At 45.9% G+C, this 22,735-nt stretch overlaps 1 protein-coding gene across 2 annotated transcripts in view; it reads right to left on the bottom strand.

The window, feature by feature from the left end:
- Window positions 1-398: 398 nt before the first annotated feature.
- Window positions 399-22,735, bottom strand: part of LOC106609077 (6-phosphofructo-2-kinase/fructose-2,6-bisphosphatase) — a 50,475-nt gene continuing 28,138 nt past the window's right edge. The window contains exons 6-14 of one of the 2 annotated variants that reach the window (XM_045721877.1): window positions 20,492-20,548; window positions 20,159-20,280; window positions 19,718-19,925; window positions 14,635-14,781; window positions 13,707-13,811; window positions 2,961-3,090; window positions 2,690-2,752; window positions 2,504-2,595; window positions 399-2,182 (exon numbers count right to left, since the gene is read on the bottom strand). In XM_045721877.1, the coding sequence (XP_045577833.1) occupies window positions 2,123-2,182; window positions 2,504-2,595; window positions 2,690-2,752; window positions 2,961-3,090; window positions 13,707-13,811; window positions 14,635-14,781; window positions 19,718-19,925; window positions 20,159-20,280; window positions 20,492-20,548 (984 nt within the window). In that variant the 3' untranslated portion in view covers window positions 399-2,122. The remainder of the gene's footprint in view (window positions 2,183-2,503; window positions 2,596-2,689; window positions 2,753-2,960; window positions 3,091-13,706; window positions 13,812-14,634; window positions 14,782-19,717; window positions 19,926-20,158; window positions 20,281-20,491; window positions 20,549-22,735) is intronic. The other variant, XM_014207468.2, reaches the window with a different exon arrangement.

The raw sequence follows: 22,735 nt of genomic DNA, 5'->3' as shown, positions 1-22,735 counted from the left end.
GGGTGAGATGTTTCGCTGAGAAGCGCACTATGGCGCTCTCCACCTCATACGCTCCTCCATATAACCACGGGTAGCTGGCTTCCAGCTCTTCCTAGGCCTTGCCAAACTGCCCGTGTGCCCCCCCCAAAAAATTATTGGGGGTGCCTCTCGTGCTTCTCCCTCAGCGCTTCCAAGGCCTCGTACCTCCACCTCTCTGCCTTGGCTGCCTCAATTTCCTCCCGTGGGCGACGGTACTCCACAGCCTGGTGCCAAGGTCCAGCCCCGTCCAGAACTTCCTCCCAGGTCCATTTCTCCCGCCAGTCCAACTCAAAATCTCTTTTCTTCTGCTGCTTGGTCCTTAGTTGGTGGGAGATTCTGTCACGGTTTTCGTCGGTTATGGAGGACCAAAACGCAGCAGGTATGTGTATACTCATCTTCTTTATTTACGGGAAAAGAAGGGAAAAAAAACAAACAAACACGTATACAAAAATAACAAAGCAATGAACGACGAAATAACAGTCTTGACGGCAACACAGCAATCCAAGAACAATCTCCCACAAATACAAGACAAACACACCCAACTAATATAGGACTTCCAATCAAAGGCAACACCAAACAGCTGCCTTCAATTGGAAGTCCACCCCAATTAACTCAACATAGAAACACGCTCACTCGACTACACATAGAAATACATAAACATAGACCATAACTCAAAACCCGGAAATAATAAATCAAACGCCCTCCTAACTAACACACCACCCTGAACCACATAAAACAAATACCCTCTGCCACGTCCTGACCAAACTACAATAACAATTAACCCTTATACTGGCCAGGACGTGACAGTTTAACACTTTTTTGGTTACTATATGTGTCATTTCATAGTTTTGATGTCTCCACTGTTATTCTACAATGTAGAAAATAGTAAAAATAAAGAAACTCTTGAATGAGTAGGTATGTCCAAACTTTTGACTGGTACTGTATATACAGTACACACACACTCCGGACTCCAACATTGCTCTTCCTAATATTTATATATTTCTCAATTCCATTCTTTTAGATTTGTCTGTGTTCTTGTGAATTGTTTGATATTACTGCACTGTTTGAGCTGACAACACAAGCACTTCGCTACACCCACAATAAAATCTGCTAAATATGTGTATGTGACCAATAAATTTGATTTGATGTGAGTTCATGTGTTTTTTCCGTAAGGGGAGCGCTGTCCACAATGCACCCTTTTAAAGGCAATTTTGCACATCCCGCGGAAATCACATTGATGGTAAACACTGCAGATTTCTAAATTAAAGGTAATCAGAAATTACCTTTTAAATGTCAAGCGCTCTACAACGCACCTCAGAATGAATCCCAGCCACAATCAGTCACACATTTTACATGACACACCACTTGCAAACAACACACACGGACACACGGACACGCATGGAAATATGGACCAGTCCAGAGCGCAGAATTACACCAGTGTATGATGATGATGGTTATACTAGATGATCCTAACACACAGACAGACTACATGATCCTAACACATAGACAGACTAGATGATCCTGATAGACTACATCAGCATTTCCCAAACTTGGTCCTCAGGACCCCAAGGGGTGCACATTTTATTTTTTGCCCTAACACTGATTCAAATGATCAAAGCTTGATGATTAGTTGATTATTTGAATCAGCTGTTTAGGGCAAAAACCCAAATTTGCACCCCTTGGGGTCCTGAGGACCGAGTTTGTGAAATCCTGGACAACATGATCCTAACATATAGGCAGACACATGATCCTAATACACAGACACATTATCCTAACACACAGACAGACTACATGATCCTAACACACAGACAGACAAATTATTGAATTCACGTCATTCTACTGTCACTAACAGGGTTCCACTGAGAGAGATGTTACATTGTTTACAGAGGATTATAGATGTAGGGTTCATGTAGTCTGGTCCTTTGAACTCCATTTCCCAGCAGTCTCTCTTATTGCTTCCCTTCAGTCTCTACAGCAACGGTGTCTCTTCATTGGTTCTCCCCGTATTGTGTCGCAATATCGTAGCTCTCCTCTCCTCCTCCAGATGTCGTCTGGGACCATCAGTCGACCCTCTCTCATCCTCTCCTCTCCTCCCTCTCCTCCTCTATATGTGGTCTGGGACAGTCAGTAGTGCCTCCTCTGGTTCTCTGTCCACGTCAACATTCTGAAGACAGACGGAGAGCAAGAGAAGGTGTGACGATGTGTGTGTGTTTGTGTGTGTATGTGTGTGTACCTGCAAACTAAGTTTGGTGAGGTCCTGCAGGATTTTGTTCAATGTGGGGCTTGGAGTGGGGACGTCACTGCATTGGCTCTCCTGACAACCAGAGGGGCTTAAGAGTGATCCACAAATGAGATATTCTGACAGTTCAAGGCTGTTAAGCCAGGAGTAGGTTGCTGCTTGACGCTTTTAGTACATATGAGGTGGTAGGAGGGTTTGATTTGGAAATGGGAACTTTATATGTAGTGTGCGCGTGTGTTGGCTCACCACTGGTTTGTCTCTGTGTGTGTTGACTGCTTCAATGTTGAGGAAGATGGACTCAACCTTACAACCTGAGAAAAAGAATACAGACCCCAGGGCTACAGCAGATTTAGCATATCAATTAACATTATCATTGTTAAATATTTCTACTTAAATATTCATAGGGAGAGAAAGAGAGAGAAAGAGACTGACCGTAAGCAACTGGGGTGAGTTTCAGCACTGTGTGGAGAGGACACTTCAGATATGGCAACTCCGCTGGAGGGAGAGCGAGATGGGAGAAGAGTGGAGAAAGTTAAGAGGGGAGTGGAGAAAGAGGAGAGAGAGAGATGGGGATACAGAACTCAAACATTTCCTCTGACTGACAGATGGATCATTTCAACACTGACAGAGTTCCAAAGGTTCCCAAGCTGTATGATAGTAGTGTAGTGTCTGAGGCTGTGGGATTGTGGTTAGACCGTCTTACCTGCACTCTTATCAAGGAAGTAAGCTAGCAGACAGCGCATGACAGCCTGATGGCACACCACCAAAACATTCTCCTGTCTCTCTAGTTCCATGATCACCGGCTCCAGACGTTGCACCAGGTCCTCATACGACTGACACACACACACACATTATACACACATTATACATACATTATACACTACATGGCCAAAAGTATGTGGACACCTGCTTGTCATCTCATCCCAAAATCATGGGCATTAATATGGAGTTGGTCCACCATTTGCTGCTATAACAGCCTCCACTCTTCTGGGAAGGCTTTTCACTAGATGTTGGAACATTGCTGTAGTGACTTGCTTCCATTCAGCCACAAGAACATTAGTGAGGTCGGGCACTGATGTTGGGCGATTGCATTGTGCACGTGGGCATTGTCATGCTGAAACAGGAAAGGGCAATTCCAAAACTGTTGCCACAAAGTTAAAATCAAATCAAAAGTTATTTGTCACATACACGTGTTTAGCAGATGTTATTGCAGGTGTAGCAAAATGCTTGTGTTTGTAGCTCTAACAGTGCAGTATAATCTAACAATTTCACAACAATACACACAAATCTAAAATAAAGGAATAAAGGAAAATATTTGGACGAGCAATATCAGAGCGGCATAGACTAAGATACAGTAGAATAGGATAGAATACAGTATATATACTGCTCCAAAAAATAAAGGGAACACTTCAACAACACATCCTAGATCTGAATGAAAGAAATAATCTTATTAACTACTTTTTTCTTTACATAGTTGAATGTGCTGACAACAAAATCACACAAAAATAATCAATGGAAATCCAATTTATCAACCCATGGATGTCTGGATTTGGAGTCACGCTCAAAATTAAAGTGGAAAACCACACTACAGGCTGATCCAACTTTGATGTAAGGTCCTTAAAACAAGTCAAAATGAAGCTCAGTAGTGTGTGTGGCCTCCACGTGCCTATATGACCTCCCTACAATGCCTGGGCATGCTCCTGATGAGGTGGCGGATGGTCTCCTGTGGTGCAACGTGGCGTTGGTGGATGGAGCGAGACATGATGTCCCAGATGTGCTCAATTGGATTCAGGTCTGGGGAACAGGCGGGCCAGTCCATAGCACCAATGCCTTCCTCTTGCAAGAACTGCTGACACACTACAGCCACATGCGGTCTAGCATTGTCTTGCATTAGGAGGAACCCAGGGCCAACCGCACCAGCATATGGTCTCACAAGGGGTCTGAGGATCTCATCTCGGTACCTAATGGCAGTCAGGCTACCTCTGGCGAGCACATGGAGGGCTGTGCGGCCCCCCAAAGAAATGCCACCCCACACCATGACTGACCCAACGCCAAACCGGTCATGCTGGAAGATGTTGCAGGCAGCAGAACGTTCTCCACGGCGTCTCCAGACTCTGTCACGTCTGTCACATGTGCTCAGTGTGAACCTGCTTTCATCTGTGAAGAGCACAGGGTGCCAGTGGTGAATTTGCCAATCTTGGTGTTCTCTGGCAAATGCCAAACGTCCTGCACGGTGTTGGGCTGTAAGCACAACCCCCACCTGTGGACGTCGGGCCCTCATACCACCCTCATGGAGTCTGTTTCTGACCGTTTGAGCAGACACATGCACATTTGTGGCCTGCTGGAGGTGATTTTGCAGGGCTCTGGCAGTGCTCTTCCTGCTCCTCCTTGCACATAGGATATATATATATATATATATATGTATGTATGTATGTATGTATGTATGTATGTATGTATGTATGAGATGAGTAATGCAAAATATGCAAAATATTTCAACATTATTAAAAGTGGCCAGTGATTTGAAGTCTATAGGGCAGCAGCCTCTAATGTGCTAGTGATGGCTATTTATCAGTCTGATGGCCTTGAGATAGAAGCTGTTTTTCAGTCTCTCGGTCCCAGCTTTGATACACCTGTACTGACCTCGCCTTCTGGATGATAGCGATGTGAACAGGCAGTGGCTCAGGTGGTTGTTGTCCTTGATGATCTTTTTGGCCTTCCTGTGACATCGGGTGCTGTAGGTGTCCAGGAGGGCAGGCAGTTTGCACCCCGGTGATACGTCGGGCAGATCACACCACCCTCTGGAGAGCCTTGTGGTTGCGGGCGGTGCAGTTGCCATACCAGGCGGTGATACAGCCCGACAGGATGCTCTCAATTGTGCATCTGTAAAAGTTTGTGAGGGTTTTAGGTGCCAAGCCAAAAGAGACACTGTTGTGCCTTCTTCACCACACTGTCTTTATGGGTGGACCATTTCAGTTTGTCAGTGATGTGTACGCTGAAGAACTTGAAGCTTTCTACCTTCTTCACTGTGGTCCTGTTGATGTGGATAGGGGGGGTGCTCCTTCTGCTGTTTCCTGAAGTCCACGATCAGCTCCTTTGTTTTGTTGACATTGGGTGAGAGGTTTTTTTCCTGGCACCACACTCCCAGGGCCCTCACCTCCTCCCTGTAGGCTGCCTCGTCATTGTTGGTAATTAGGCATACTACTGTTGTGTCGTCTGAAAACTTGATGATTGAGTTGGAGGCGTGAGTGGCCACGCAGTTATGGGTGAACAGGGAGAACAGAAAGGGTGTCCTTGTGGGGCCCCAGTGTTGAGGATCAGCAAGTGGAGGTGTTGTTTCCTACCTTCATCACCTGGGGGCGGCCCGTCAGGAAGTCCAGGACCCAGTTGCATAGGGTGGGGTTCAGACCCAGGGCCTCGAGCTTAATGATGAGCTTGGAGGGTACTATGGTGTTGAATGCTGAGCTATAGTCAATGAACAGCATTCTTACATAGGTATAATTGTCTTGTCCAGATGGGATAGGGCAGTGTGCAGTGAGCACTAAATTGCACTAGATTGCATCGTCTGTGGATCTATTGGGGCAGAAAGCAAATTGTGGGTCTAGGATGTCAGGTAAGGTAGAGGTGATATAATCCTTGACTAGTCTCTCAAAGCACTTCATGGTAACAGATGTTCATTTAGTTCAGTCACATTTGCTTTCTTGGGTACAGGAACAATGGTGGGCATCTTGAAGCATGTGGGGATAGGGAGAGACTGGGATAGGGAGAGATTGAATATGTCCATAAACACTCCAGCCAGCTGGTCTGAGCATGCTCTGAAGACGCGGCTTAAGATGCCATCTGGGCCGGCAGCCTTGCGAGGGTTAACACGCTTAAATGTGTTACTCACATCGGCCATGGAGAAGGAGAGCCCACTGTCTTTGGTAGCAGGCCATGTCGTGGCACTGTGTTGTCCTCAAAGGGGGCGAAGAAGGTGTTTAGCTTATCCGGAAGCAAGATGTCGGTGTCCGCGACGTGGCTGGTTTTCCCTTTGTAGTTCGTGATTGTCTGTAGACCCTGCCACATACGTCTCGTGTCTGAGCCGTTGAATTGCGACTCCATTTTGCCTTATGGTGGGAATAACTACACTGTTTGCGATTCGGCCATATTCCCAGTCACCTAAAATGGTTAAATGCGATGGTTCACACTTTTAGTTTTTTTGCGAATGCTGCCAACTATCCACAGTTTCTGGTTAGGGTAGGTTTTCTTGATAAACTCAGTCACCATATCAGTGTATTTGTCAATGTTATTCTTGGAGGCTACCCAGAACATATCGCAGTCCGCGTGATCAAAACAATCTTGAAGCATGTATTCTGATTGGTCAGACCAGCGTTGAATAGTCCTTAGTACGGGTACTTCCTGTTTGAGTTTCTGTCAATAGGGAGGGAGGAGCAAAATGCAGTCATGATCAGATTTGCCGAAGGGAGGGCTGGGGAGGGCCTTGCAAGCATCCCGGAAGTTGGAGTAGCAGTAGTCGAGGGTTTTAGCAACACGAGTACTACAGTCAAATTTGCTTTGTTAACCTGTTAGGGCTAGGGGGCAGCATTTGCACGTCTGGATAATTTTTTTTTACCCGATTTAATCTGGTTACTAATCCTACCCAGTAACTACAATATGCATATACTTATTATATATGGATAGAAAACACTCTAAAGTTTCTAAAACTGTTTGAATGGTGTCTGTGAGTATAACAGAACTCATTTGGCAGGCAAAACCCTGAGACATTTTCTGACAGGAAGTGGATACCTGATGTGTTGTATTACCTTTAAACCTATCCCATTGAAAAACACAGGGGCTGAGGAATATTTTGGCACTTCCTATTGCTTCCACTAGATGTCACCAGCCTTTACAAAGTGTTTTGAGTCTTCTGGAGGGAGATCTGACCGAACAAGAGCCATGGAACGATGATGTCCCATTAGACACCTGGCGCGCGAGTTCATGTTGGGTACCCTCCTTCCAATACGTTATAAAAGAGTATGCATTCGTCCACCTTGAATATTATTCATGTTCTGGTTAAAAAGGCCCTAATGATTTATGCTATACAATGTTTGACATGTTTGAACGAACGTAAATATATTTTTTCCCCTCGTTCATGACGAGAAGTCCGGCTGGCTTAGATCATGTGCTAACAAGACGGAGATTTTTGGACATAAATGATGAGCTTTTTTGAACAAAACTACATTCGTTATGGACCTGTGATACCTGGAAGTGACATCTGATGAAGAGAATCAAAGGTAATGGATTATTTACATAGTATTTTCGATTTTAGATCTCCCCAACATGACGTCTAGTCTGTATCGCAACGCGTATTTTTCTGGGCGCAGTGCTCAGATTATTGCAAAGTGTGATTTCCCAGTAAGGTTATTTTTAAATCTGGCAAGTTGATTGCGTTCAAGAGATGTAAATCTATAATTCTTTAAATGACAATATAATATTTTACCAATGTTTTCTAATTTTAATTATTTAATTTGTGACGCTGACTTGACTGCCGGTTATTGGAGGGAAACGATTTCCTCAACATCAATGCCATAGTAAAACGCTGTTTTTGGATATAAATATGAACTTGATAGAACTAAAAATGCATGCATTGTCTAACATAATGTCCTAGGAGTGTCATCTGATGGAGATTGTAAAAGGTTAGTGCATCATTTTAGCTGGTTTTATGGTTTTGGTGACCCGGTCTTTGAATTGACAAAACATTACACACAACTCTTGTAAATGTACTGTCCTAACATACTCTAAATTTATGCTTTCGCCGTAAAACCTTTTTGAAATCGTAAAACGTGGTTAGATTAAGGAGATGTTTATCTTTCAAAGGGTGTAAAATAGTTGTATGTTTGAAAAATGTGAATTTTGACATTTATTTGGATTCAAATTTGCCGCTCTTGAAATGCACCTGCTGTTGATGGAGTGCACCACGGGTGGCACGCTAGCGTCCCACCTAGCCCATAGAGGTTAATTTAAAATCCCCAGCTACAATAAATGTGGCCTCAGGATATGTGGTTTCCAGCTTGCTTAAAGTCCAGTGATGTTCTTTGAGGGCCGTCGTGGTATCGGCTTGAGTATTTCTCAGAGATGGAGTGAATAGTGCGAGTGATACCTGAGTGTCCAGTGGTGAGGTATGTGTGCGCCCAACATCTTATCCCTTATCCCCGTGGGAATGTAGATGTGCTCAGAAGGACAGGTAGTGGGTGTGGGCTCCCTCTCCAGAGGCTTGCGAATGTCCGCATCTACGTCCCAGACCACATGGGCTACGACTCGAGAGGCAAGGCAGGTCCTTCGGCAATCGGGTGCCCAGTCCGTGATTTTCATCCTCGACCATGAGATGGTGGGGTTATGGCGTTGGAGCCATCAGGTGCCGAGGATAATCTTGTGAGCTGGAGTACTAATTATGAAGAAAGGAATGTTTTACTGATTAGTGGACTCCACGGTGAGGGTTAGTGGTGTGGTGATGTCTGTAATGGTTCCAGATCCTAGTGGTCGATTATCCAGGGCTTGAACCAAAAACGGAGAGGAGAGAGTGTATGAGGTGATGTTCAAAGAGGAGGAAAGGGTCTGGTCAAGTTCCCCTCAGCACCAGAATCCAGTAGCGCTGTAGAAACAGTACATGAGGGACAGCCAGCTAGTGTGATCAATACTAAAAAGGGTTTGGCAGAAAATTATGAAGATGGGATACTGACACCTACCCCAGGAGGTAGAAGATCACGTGACAGTCCCTCTGCTCTCGTGAAACCAGAGATGGGACATACCGGACACTGCTGAAGCTGGTGCCATCCTTGACCACAATAGGGACAGAGCACCAGCTGTTTCCGTCTATGTCGTTCAGTAGCGGGGAGGCGTGTGACCTATATCTCTATGGGTTCAGGCTCTGAAACAGTGTGGTTACTGAGGGAGGGAGAGAAGCGATGAGGATACCGACGCTCCCGAAGTAGGTTATCCAGACGTATGGCCATCGCAATGTATGCGTCCAAGGAGAGGTTGTCGTCACGACATGCCAGTTCCGTCTGGACTTTCTTGCACAGTGCTCTTCTGAATAAAGTATGGAGCACCGACTCATTCCATCCGCTAGATGCTGTTACAGTGCGGAAGGGGAGCACGTACTTGGCAGCGGTCTGGTCATCCTGCCATAGTTGGAATAGGCACTCACCCCCCTCTCTGCCCTCTGGTGGATGATCGAAGATACCCTTAACAGAGCCATGAATGCCCTCATATGAATCCAGCTCCTCCTCTCCTCTCTCTCAGATGGTCGTAACCCACTCCAATGCCCATCCAGCTAGCAGAGAAATAACCAATGCAACCTTAGACCTCTCAGTGGTGGGGACTCCCATCTGGTGTGCAAAATAGAGGAACCACTGGAGTACGTTTTACATTTTACATTTTAGTCATTTAGCAGACGCTCTTATCCAGAGCGACTTACAGTAGTGAATGCATACATTTCATACATTTTTTTTCTTTTCTGTGCTGGCCCCCCGTGGGAATCGAACCCACAACCCTGGTGTTGCAAACACCATGCTCTACCAACTGAGCTACAGGGAAGGCCACAGCATTTAGATGGGTTTCCATCATATTTATCCGGGAGGGACAAATGGTCATTGCTGACCTGGGTGGATTGCTGAATGGACTGGTGTGCTGGCTTGCTAGATTGACTGGTGGTAGAGTATCCTCCGCCAGCCTCTCGAATATGTTTGAGACATTGAAGACTGCGAAGAATCTCTCAGCCTTCCCCAGTTGCGCCAGCTGGTCATGGTGTTGACAAAGTAGGTATCCCTGTTCATCGACCATCAGATTAGATGTCCTGATTTCCTGCTGCTTCCATTTGTTGAGGCAGTATTCTGTAACGTAGACGCTGGGAGTCGGGAAGCAAGTGGAGGTGGTGAGTTTAAAAATAAACAAAACATGGAACAATGCAAGAAACAAGAATAGCGTACGGATATGAAACAACATCAATACTGCCTGAGAAATAAACCTAAGTGAGTGCCAGATATAGGGGAGGTAATGAGTGAGGAAATGGAGTACAGGTGCGCCTCATCATGAGGAGCAGGTGCGCGTAATGATTGATGCCAGGTGCACGTAATAATGCTAGCCAGGACCGGTGGTCAGTAAAAAACACCGGAGAGGGGGAGCGGGAGTAGACGTGACAATGACGCTACAAGCTTGGCACACCTGTTTTTGGGGAATTTCTCCCATTTTTCCCCGCAGATCCTCTCAAGCTCTGTCAGGTTGGATGAAGAGCGTTGCTGCACAGCTATTTTCAGGTCTCTCCCGAGATGTTTGATTGGGTTCAAGTCCGGGCTCTGGCTGGGCCAATCAAGGACATTCAAAGACTTGTTCCGAAACCACTCCTGCATTGTCTTTGCTGTGTGCTTAGTGTCGTTGTCCTGTTGTAAGGTGAACCTTCGCCCCAGTCTGAGGTCCTGAGTGCTCTGAGCAGGTTCTCATCAAGGATCTCTCTGTACTTTGCTCCTTTCATCTTTCCCTCAATCCTGACTAGTCTCCCAGTCCCTGCTGCTGAAAAACATTCCCACAGCATGATACTGCCACCACGATGCGTCACTGTAGGGATGATGACAGGTTTTCTCCAGACGTGATGCTTGGCATTCAGGCAAAATAGTTCAATCTTGGTTTCATCAGACCAGAGAATTTTGTTTCTCATGGTCTAAGAGTCTTTAGGTGCCTTTAGGCAAACTCAAAGTGGGCTCTCGTGTACCTTTTACTGAGGAGTGGCTTCCATCAAGCCACTCTATTATAAAGGCCTGATTTGTGGAGCGCTACAGAGATTGTTGTCCTTCTCTAAAGTTTTCCCATCTCCACAGAGGAACTCTAGAGCTCTGTCAGACTGACCGTTAGGTTCCTGGTCACCCTGACCAAGGCCCTTCTCCCCCGATTGCTCAGTTTGGCTGGGCGGCCAGCTCTAGTAAAAGTCTTGGTGGTTTCAAACGTCTTACATTTAAGAATGATGGAGGCCACTGTGTTCTTGGGGACCTCCAATGCTGCAAACATGTTTTGGTACCCTTCCTCAGATCTGTGCCTCGACACAATCCTGTCTCGGAGCTCTACGGACAATTCCTTCGACCTCATGGCTTGGTTTTTGCGCTGACATGCGCTATCAACTGTGGGACCTTATATAGACAGGTGTGTGCCTTTCCAAATCATGTCCAATCAATTGAATTTACCACAGGTAGACTCCAATCAAGTTGTAGAAACATCAAGGATGGAAAAAGGATGCACTTGAGCTCAATTTCACATAGCAAAGGGTCTGAATATTTATGTAAATAAGGTATTTCTGTTTTATTTGTTATAAATCTGCACAAAAAATATTTTAGAATACGGCTAGCTGTAAGTGGTCTGATTATACAGACATTATATCTACACACAATACACCCTAGCCTTCCCTGTGGCTCAGTTGGTAGAGCATGGTGTTTGCAACGCCAGCATGGTGTGTGCAACGCCAGGGTTGTGGGTTTGATTCCCATGGGGGGCCAGTACAAAAAATGCATGAAATGAAATGTATGCATTCACTACTGTAAGTTGCTCTGGATAAGAGCATCTGCTAAATGACTAAAATGTAAATGTAACCCTATGGTCACTGCTTCCAAGCACTGCACCAAGTCCTCAAACACTGACACTACACAGCCAAGTATATCCGAACAAATTATGAAAGACAAGCATTATAATTTTGAATTCCGTAAAGTGAGTGTGGAAGAGGTGAAAAAAGGATTGTTGTCTATCAACAATGACAAGCCACCGGGTTCCTACAACTTGGTTGGAAAATTACTGAGGATAATATTGCCACTCCTATTTGCCATATCTTCAATTTAAGCCGATTAGAAACTGTGCGCCCTCAGGGTTGGAGGGAAGCAAAAGTCATTCCCCTACGTAAGAATAGTTAAACCCCCTTTATTGGCTCAAATAGCCGACTAATCAGCCTGTTTCCAACCCTTGGTCGTGTTTGACCATACAATGCTATATTACAATAAACAAATTGACAACAGACTTTTAGCACGCCTATAGGGAAGGACATTCAACAAGCACAGCGCTTACACAAATGACTGATGATTGGCTGAGAGAAATTGATGATAACAAGACTGTGGGGGCTGTTTTGTTAGATTTCAGTGCGGCTTTTGACATTATCAATCATAGTCTGCTGCTGGAAAAACACAGGTTTTATGGCTATGCACCCCCAGCTATATTGTGGATAAAGAGTTACCTGTCTTACAGAACACAGAGGGTGTTTAACCTTTTCATGCTTGAGTTCCAAATATCTCTAACTGTCGCCCCAGCATGAGTTTTTTATGTGCATGATGTTAGAATGCACTCACAGTTCCAAAATGTGATTGTGACTCAATAGAACAGTTAACGCGCGCTGGCCTCAAACCAAGGCACGCTAATAGGCTATGTTTCAACTTGTCAATTTAAAATGATTTTCTAACAACAGTTTCAATTGAGGTGTGCTCCTCATTAATTCACATGAGAAAGTAGCCCATTTCACTGCCTTGGCAACAGCTATTGGGGATCCATAATAAATACAAATAGGACTGAAAAACACATTTTACACACATTATATACACTGAGTCTACAAATCATTAAGAATACCTGCTCTTTCCATGACATAGACTGACCAGGTGAATCCAGGTGAAAACTTTGATCCCTTATTTGTTAAATCCACTCAATTAAGGGGAGGAAACAGGTTAATAATTAAGGATTTTTAAGCTTGAGGCAATTGAGACATGGAATGTGTATGTGTGCCATTCAAAGGGTGAATAGAAAAGACAAAAAACGTGTCTTTGAACGGGGCATGGTGGTAGGTGCCACCGGTTTGTGTCAAGAACTGCAATGTTGCTGGGTTTTGCACGGTCACCAGATTCCTGTGTGTATCAAGAATGGTCCACCACCTAAAGGACATCCAGCCAACTTTACACAGCTGTGGGACGCACAGGGCAAGCATCCCTGTGGAACGCTTTCATAATTAGGGCACTTTGCTTTTATTTCCAGCATTATCTACTGGTGTTGCTGCAGGTAGAATATCTTAGGAAATGTTCTTTAATTGACATAAGCTGTCTTCAATCAGTCAATCAATGTTTTGCTGGGGATATTATTTGTAGATCAGTGATTCTACACCTTACTTTGCTCAAGCTGATCCTTTTCAATTGACTCAGGAGTTATAGCTAAAATGTTGTCAATTAGAGTCAGTATCAACGAAACCAACAATGGAAGTGTATTGTAGCGAATTCGGGAGGTAGTCCCGACGGAGTCGAACCTGGATCCAGCGACTGTCAAGCCAACACCTTAACAGGTACGCCAAGATGTCCAAACATGGTATACACATTACTATACACAGTATACACATTATATACACATTGTACACACACACAGCATACACATAGTATACAAACATTATACTCTCACTCCTCACCTCTCCCTTGGGGTAGCGGTAACGGTACTTGTTTTGGTCTCTCAATGCAAACTCTTCTGGGTAGTGGTCTTGGATCTCCTCATAGGTCATCTCCTCACACACACCCTGACATGCAGGACAGAGAGGTTACACTTACACCCCACCCCCTCCAGACAAACAGGAAAGAAGAGGCACACACACACACACACACACACGACAAAGAGGTTACACACACCCTGACACACAGGACAGAGGAGAGGGTCTCTCTCTCACACATACATATACACACATCCACACACAACCTGACAGATAAGACAGAGGAGAGGGTTATTCTGCCCTACCAAGAAGAGCAGTAACTGTGGTCAAAAATGAGTTAACATTTTTTATACATTAAATACATGTTTTATCATGTGGAAAAATGTCCTGCCTCCATTGTGTTGTGGAGAAAATGGGGGGTCGTGTTTGCAGTAACGGCAAAAAGTTTGTGAAACCAAGGAAAAAGACATTAACTGCCACCACTCACATCAGTTACTGCCTTTTACCTTGCTTTCACTGAGCTTTGGACTGCAGTGTCTACGGTTTACCTTGGTATTATTTATTGTTCTTTGCTGATACAAGTATCAAACTCTATGACACTGACAGACATATATCAACACAAGTTTGTGTCAAAAAAATCACCATGCAAACATTTTCCAGTGAGTGTACCAAGCCAGAAGGCAGTAACTGCCGTCTAGGGTCAAAGGTCATGTTAGAGGTCAGGGTTAATATGAATAAAAATAACCTCATAGTAAGACAACTGATAACCACATCTCCAATGATCTCCCTACAATTCATTTTGCTGGACAATAAAACAACTTTTAAGTAATTTTTCTGTTTTACTCTATGAGCAGTTAATGCTCTTTTGCTTGGTGGGCAGTACACACACACACACACACACACACACACTTACTGCGTCTATCTCGTTGAGGGCCTTCCACTGTTCGTAGGGGACTCCCAGACCCTCAGCTGTCTGGATGGTTCTCTTCATGTGGCTGGTCCACACCTTCAAATCTCTGATACACTGGCTACGTATGTACCCTCCTAGAGCACTGGCAAACTACACACACACGCACGCACGAACACACACTTTAGATCTCTGATACACTGGCCAGCCCAGACATTTTTGTTTTAACCCTAAAAGGTGAAAAATCTGTCTAGATGAAAAATCTGTCGATCTGCCCTTGAGCAAGGCACTTAGCTCTAATTGCTCCAGTCGCCAGCAATTGCTGATCCCTGGCTGTGACCCCAATCTCTAAGGGTGTCTCAGGGTGAGTGGGATATTCAAAAAACAAATTTCCATTTCACACCACACACTTTTATAGTTTACACATTTGTACATGTGTGAAACAGGACAAAAATAAGCACATGTTGGGAAACCCCACTTACAATCTACACACACACACACACACACACACACACACACACACACTTAGACTTTGAGACACTGGCTACGCATGTACCCTCCTAGAGCACTGGCAAACTACACACACACACACACACACACACACACACACACACACACACACACACAAACACACACCCTACCTTGTTTCCTCCTGGGGACAGACCCCAATCTCTTACCTTGTTTCCTCCTAGGGACAGACCAGTATCCTACTTTTTAAAATATTTTTTCTTAGGGGGTAGATCAGCTTTAATATTGCAGATAGATTGTCACTTCCATCAATGTAATTGTTTGCATCATTTCCAATTCTCCATATTTTTGGGGAAACTATATCAATTAAAAATATATATATTTTCCTTAATTATTTTCCCTTAACCCCAACATCCCTCCCCTAATTGGAGTAAACTAATGGACAACAACACTTACAGGCTGACTACACCACTTGCGTTGCGTGCGTGAGCTTTGCAAAATACTTTTAGAAATCTATATTATTCAATTATAGCACCCACACTGCTCGTGCGCCCCAACGAGCGTCGGCGTTGCCAAGGGCTAAAATAGAAGTCAGTTCTATTTCTGACGCAGATCGCGCTGCAAGTCCTGCCTCTCCCATCTCCTCATTGTTTTATAGAAGCAGGTAGCCATGTGCCATCTCCTCATTGGTTTTACCCACGTGGGTGACTGAAGATGAATGAGGTCAGTGGCGGTAATGCACCTCATTTATGAAAGTTGCCAATCACAATATAAAGTCAAGAGAAGAAAAAGCCTGGAAGGATGAGAGATGACTAGAAACAATTTGGTTGACTGTTTTATGTGTATATTAATTGGTGGATTAGAGGACCTTGTGCATTTCAGGTAAAATAAGAACTCATGTTTATATCCCAGGACAAATTAGCTAGTGTAACGGCTGTCTTCTTCGTCAGACGAAACAGAGAAGTCATCGTCTGAGAACGTGGACCAATACGCAGCGGAGTTAGTGTTCATCTTTGAATTTCATTAAGCAAGAACACTATACAAAAACAAAACAAGGAAACCGACAGCCAAACAGTCCTGTCAGGTGAAAAACACTAAACAGAAACAATCCCCTACAAAACCCAAAGGAAACACATGCTCCTTATGTGTGACTCCCAATCAACAACAACGAACTTCAGCTGTGCCTGATTGGGAGCCACACACGGCCCAAAACAAAGAAATACAAAATCATAGAAAAATAACATAGAACGCCCACCCAATGTAACACCCTGGCCTAACCAAAATAAAGAACAAAAACCCCTCTCTATGGCCAGGGCGTTACAGTAACCCCCCCGCCCAAGGTGCGGACTCCGGCCGCAAAACCTGACACTGAAGGGGAGGGTCCGGGTGGGCCTTCTTACAGCGGCGGCTCAGGTGCGGGACGTGGCCTCTGTTCCACCCTTGGCGTCGCCCTCTTAGGTGGCGCACCTGGCCGCGCCGAAGGTCTGGTGGGTGACCCTGACTTCGCCCGGCTAGCGGGCGACCCTTGTTGCGCCCGGCTGGCGGACGACCCTGGCTGCGCCCGGCTGGCGGGTGTCCCTTGCTGCGCCCGGCTGGCGGGCGGCGATGGCTGCGCCCGACTGGCGGACGACCCTGGCTGTGCCCGGCTGGCAGGCCGCTCTGGCAGATCCGGACAGGCGGGCCGCTCTGGCAGATCCGGACAGGCGGGCCGCTCTGGCAGAGCCGGACAGGCGGGCCGCTCTGGCAGCTCCGGACAGGCGGGCCGCTCTGGCAGCTCCGGACAGGCGGGGCGCTCTGGCAGCTCCGGACAGGCGGGCCGTTCTGGCAGCTCCGGACAGGCGGGCGGCTCTGGCATCTCCTGACTGGCGGGCGGCTCTGGCAGCTCCTGACTGGCGGGCGGCTCTGGCAGCTCCTGACTGGCGGGCGGCTCTGGCAGCTCCTGACTGGCGGGCGGCTCTGGCAGCTCCTGACTGGCGGGCGGCTCTGGCAGCTCCTGACTGGCGGGCGGCTCTGGCAGCTCCTGACTGGCGGGCGGCTCTGGCAGCTCCTGACTGGCGGGCGGCTCTGGCAGCTCCTGACTGGCGGGCGGCTCTGGCAGCTCCTGACTGGCGGGCGGCTCTGGCAGCTCCTGACTGGCGGGCGGCTCTGGCAGCTCTGGACTGGCAGGCAGCTCTGGCGGCTCTGGACTGGCGAGACCCACTGGAGGCCTAGTCCTGGGAGGTGGCACAGGACGGACCAGGATGGGGAGACCCACTGGAGGCCTGGTCCGTGGAAGCGGCACAGGAGAGACCAGGATGGGAGACCCACTGGAGGCCTGGTCTGTGGAGCAGGCACAGGACAGACCAGGATGGGGAGACCCACTGGAGGCCTGGTCCGAGGAGGAGGCACAGGCTTAACCAAGATGGGGAGACCCACTGGAGGCCTAGTCCTGGGCGCAGGCACAGGATAGACCGGGTCCTGAAGACGCACTGGAGGTCTAGAGCGCACGGCCTGCACAACCCGTCCTGGCTCGATGCCCAACCTCCCCTGGCAGATGTTAGGAGCTGGGATGTAACGCACCGGGCTCTCCACGCGTACTGGGGACACCGTGCGCTTTACCGCATAACACGGTGTCTGACCAGTACTGCACTGCCTCCTGTAAGCACGGGGAGCTGGCTCAGGTCTCCAACCTGACTCTGCCACACCCGTGTGCCCCCCCCCCCAAAAAAAAAATTGGGGGCTGCCTCTCGGGCTTCCTTGCCAGCCGTGTTCCCTCATACCATTGGTCCTTCTTTCCTGCTGCCTCCACTCTTCTGAGTGCCTCTACCTGTTCCCATGGGAGGCGATCCCTTCCGACCAGGATCTCTTCCCAAGTGTAGGATCCCTTGCCGTCCAGGATGTCCTCCCATGTCCAGTCCATTCTCTCCCTGGTCCAGGATCCTTGCTCCTCCTGGCGCTGCTCCTTCCTCCGCTGCTTGGTCCGTTGTTGGTGGGGGAATTCTGTAATGGCTGTCTTCTTCATCAGACGAAACAGAGAAGTCATCGTCTGAGAATGTGGACCAATACGCAGCGGAGTTAGTGTTCATCTTTGAATTTAATTAAGCAAGAACACTATACAAAAACAAAACAAGGAAACCGACAGCCAATCAGTCCTGTCAGGTGCAAAACACTAAACAGAAACAATCCCCCACAAAACCCAAAGGAAACACATGCTCCTTATGTGTGACTCCCGATCAACAACAACGAACTTCAGCTGTGCCTGATTGGGAGCAACACACGGCCCAAAACAAAGAAATACAAAAACATAGAAAAAGAACATAGAACGCCCACCCAATGTAACACCCTGGCCTAACCAAAATAAAGAACAAAAACCCCTCTCAATGGCCAGGGCGTTACAGCTAGCAACAGCAATCTAGCTAAATAGGACAAATTAGCAAGCAAGTGCAAGCTAGCTAGCTAAATTTCCATAAATCTTTAATGCTTTTCAACCTGTCCCCAAATTAATATAATTGGTTCAGAGTTTGTTTCGATATTTTAACCTGCGTGTCGTAATCGCGTTTTGGTGTGGGGGGACAAAATACATGTATGCACCATTTCGCACGATGGCGCACGTGCGCAGCCGGGTTGGTTCCGTGTTAGGCTTCTACTTCCAGCATATACATACTATAAACATTTTACGGACACAGTATATATGTTACAATAGTTATCGTTTGTTTTATTTTAGTCTCATCCTTCAGCTCCACTCAACCCCTCCCATCTATCTCTGAACACCATCCAGTTTTTTATGTCTATTTGCTATATATTTTTCAACTGTGCTGTTGCACAAAAGTTTTGAACCTTTCTAGTCTCAAAGATTCTACTGATTCTAAATAAAAGAGAAAATGTTTTATTATATTATTGATCCATTGACTATGACTTTTTAAATCATCCAGTGATGTTTGCAGAATTCGCTCCAAGTAAATGTTGCAACTCTTCAGCAATTCCTGAGCCTTTGACCAAAAACAAGCCACATATGGACAGTACCAAAACAAATTATCTAACGTTTCTGTCTCTTCGCAGCAAAATCTGCAGAGCTGGGATGGTGGTATCCCCCATATATATAACATGCCATTGGTTGCAAGAATTTTGTATAATAATTTAAATTGAAAAACTTTTTGAATCAAGCATTGTTTTGTGTTTCAGTTCATAAACCATGTGCCATGGAATCAGTACATCGAAAATGTCTTCCAAACTATATTGCAATCTATATGGCACAGCTGTTCATTTTTTGGAAGTTAAATAAAACTGGTATACTTTTTTATTTATCACCATTTTCTTTAGCTAATTTTGATCTTCAATGCAGGGCCGACAGACAAGACCCTTACTTGTATCCTACCTTTTTTCCTCCTAGGGACAGACCACTGCCCTACCTTTTTCATCAAGGGGACCAACCCCAGTCTCCTATCTTGCTTCCTGCTGTGGATAGACCAGTCTCCGGCCTTGTTTCCTCGTGGGTAGACCAGAGTCTCCGGCCTTGTTTCATACTGAGGACAGACCAGCAGGCTTCTACCCGGTTTCCTCCTAGGGACCGACCCCAGACTCTACCTTGCTTACAGACCAGCCTCCTACCTTGGTTCCTTCTGGGGACAGACCATTCTCCTACCTTGTTACCACGTGGGGACAGGCCAGAGTCTCCTCCAATGCGTCCCACAAGGTTGAGTTCACTCTCTCCGTGGCGGGTCAGGTAGATGAACCGCGGCGCTACATGTATGTTCATCAGGTAATAAACAATACGACTCTGGATGTGGTCCTGCACACGGTTCACCAGATACCTGCTTCCAACATTAAAGATCTTTATATATGACAGACTCCTAGAAGATGGGAGAGAGGATGGGAGGGGGAGGGGAGGGAGAAAAATACATGGGGGAGGGGAGGAGTAGGGAGAGAGATGTTAGATCCCTTTACCCAATCCACTAGATTCCTGCTGCCTATGTTGAAGATCTTAATATATGACAAACTCCTAGAGGGGAGGAGAGAGAGGAGAGAAAGAGGAGAGGGAGAGAGGTGTCAGAGTCCTGTGTGTGTGTGTATGCGTGTGTGTTACCTGTCCTTCTCATCGTTCAGGGATATGTATGTAACTTTGTAACACTCAATCCTCTTGAGGAAGTCAGCGACCGCCTCCTCTTTATCACAACCCGCGTAGTCTGGACTGCTCAGCTTCACTTGCTGTGCTCACACACACACACACACACACACACACACACACACACACACACACACACACACACACACACACACACACACACACACACACACACACACACACACACACACACACACACACACACACACACACACACACACACGAGAGATCAGTACACACAGACACACACACTCACAGGCGAGATCAGTACACTTAATAGAAACAGAAACATACTTTGATATTCTCAGCAATGATCTCTGGGTCATCACACAACGACTCTATGAAGAAGACCTGTGGAAGGAGAGAGGGAGAACAAAATGGATTGGAGAGATGGACAATGACACACATTTCCACACAGCTAAAGCTATTGATTTACACACAGCTACAGACCTGATTTTGGGCTGCTCCTTGAAAAAGCATTTCACTGTTCCTGGTGCAAAAACACTGTGCTATCCCGGAGCTTGAGTAAATTACACTACTAAGTTGCTCACGAATGTTCTACGCCAGGCCATGGAAATCGATTCTATTGTAGTCCATGTGGGTTTTAATGACATTATGAAGGGCAGCTCTGAACAGTTGAATCTGGATTTTAAAGAGCTGATTGATTCTCTGCTAGACTAATAAAAGGTCCATCATATCTGGCCCTGTTCCCTCTCTGAATCGTGGCACTGGACGCATTAGCAGAATTCTTTCTCTTCACAGCTGGCTACTTGAATATTGCAGCTTTTGTTGACAATTTCAATACCTTTTGGAAAAAAAAACATGTTTTATAAGGAGGATGGGATCCATCCAAATAATTTGGGTTCCTGGAGCCTTTCACAACATGTGGCAGCTCTGAAAAAGTGACTGTAAGCTCCAAGATATGCTAAGTTAGTCAGTAGCTACAAGAGGGAGACCTCTGTAATTAGCCCCTACAATACTATTAACAGGCTTATATCTAGCTATCGTACTGCATGTGCTCATAAGCATAGAGGTGTTGTAAAGTACATTCGGAAAGTATTCATACCCCTTGACTTTTTCCATATTTTGTTACGTTTCAGCCCAATTCTAAAATGTATTAAATTGTTTTTCCCCACATGAATCTACACACAATACCCATGATGACAAAGCAAAAACAGGTTTCTATACATTTTTGAAAATACCTTAAAAACAAAACCTGAAATAGACATTTACATAACTATTCAAACCCTTTACTCAGTACTTTGTTGAAGCACCTTTGGCAGCGATTACAGCCATGAGTTTTCTTGGGTATGACGCTACAAGCAAGGCACACCTGTATTTGGAGAGTTTCTCCCATTTTTCTCTGTAGATACTGCTTCACAACTATTTTCACATCTCCAGAGATGTTCGATGGGGTTCAAGTCCAGGCTCTGGCTGGGCCAATCAAGAACAATCAGAGACTTGTCCCGAAACCACCCCTGCTTTGTTTTGGCTGTGTGCTTAGGGTCGTTGTCCTGTTGGAAGGTGAACCTTCGCCCCAGTCTGAGATCCTGAGCACTCTGGAGCAGGTTTTCATCAAGGATCTCTCTGTACTTTGCTCCATTCAGCTTTGCCTTGATCCTGACTAATCTCCCAGTCCCTGCCGCTGAAAATCATCCCCACAGCATGATGCTGCCACTACCATTTTTATTTTTATTTTTTGTTATTTATTTCACCTTTATTTAACCAGGTAGGCTAGTTGAGAACAAGTTCTCATTTACAACTGTGACCTGGCCAAGATAAAGCAAAGCAGTGTAACACAAACAACAACACAGAGTTACACATGGAATAAACAGTCAATAATACAATAGAAAAAGTATATATATAGTGTGTGCAAATGAGGTAGGTTAACGGAGGTAAGGCAATAAATAGGCCATAGTGCCGAAATAATTACAATATAGCAATTAAACAATGGAGTGATAGATGTGCAGAAGATGAGTGTAGAAAGTAGAGATACTGGGGTGCAAAGGAGCAAAATCAATAAAATAGATAACAGTATGGGGATGAGGTAGTTGGATGGGCTAATTACAGGTGGGCTATGTACAGGTGCAGTGATCTGTGAGCTGCTCTGACAGCTGGTGCAGCTAGTGAGGGAGATATGAGTCTCCAGCTTCAGTGATTTATGCAGTTCGTTCCAGTCATTGGCAGCAGAGAACTGGAAGGAAAGGCGGCCAAAGGAAGAATTGGCTTTGGGGGTGACCAGTGAAATATACCTGCTGGAGCGGGTGCTACGGTTGGGTGCTGCTATGGTGACCAGTGAGCTGTGATAAGGTGGGGCTTTACCTAGCAAAGACTTATAGATGACCTGAAGCCAGTGGGTTTGGCGATGGATATGAAGCGAGGGCCAGCCAATGAGAGCATACAGGTCGCAATGGTGGGTAGTATATGGGGCTTTGGTGACAAAACAATAGACTGCCTCCAATTTGCTGAGTAGAGTGTTGGAGGCTATTTTGTAAATGACATCACCGAAGTCAAGGATCGGTAGGATAGTCAGTTTTA

Source organism: Salmo salar, chromosome ssa07 (genome assembly GCF_905237065.1).
Source record: "Salmo salar chromosome ssa07, Ssal_v3.1, whole genome shotgun sequence".
NCBI lineage: Eukaryota > Metazoa > Chordata > Actinopteri > Salmoniformes > Salmonidae > Salmo > Salmo salar.
The sequence above is the reverse complement of the archived record's forward strand: the minus strand, read 5'-3'. Positions and strand labels throughout refer to the sequence as shown.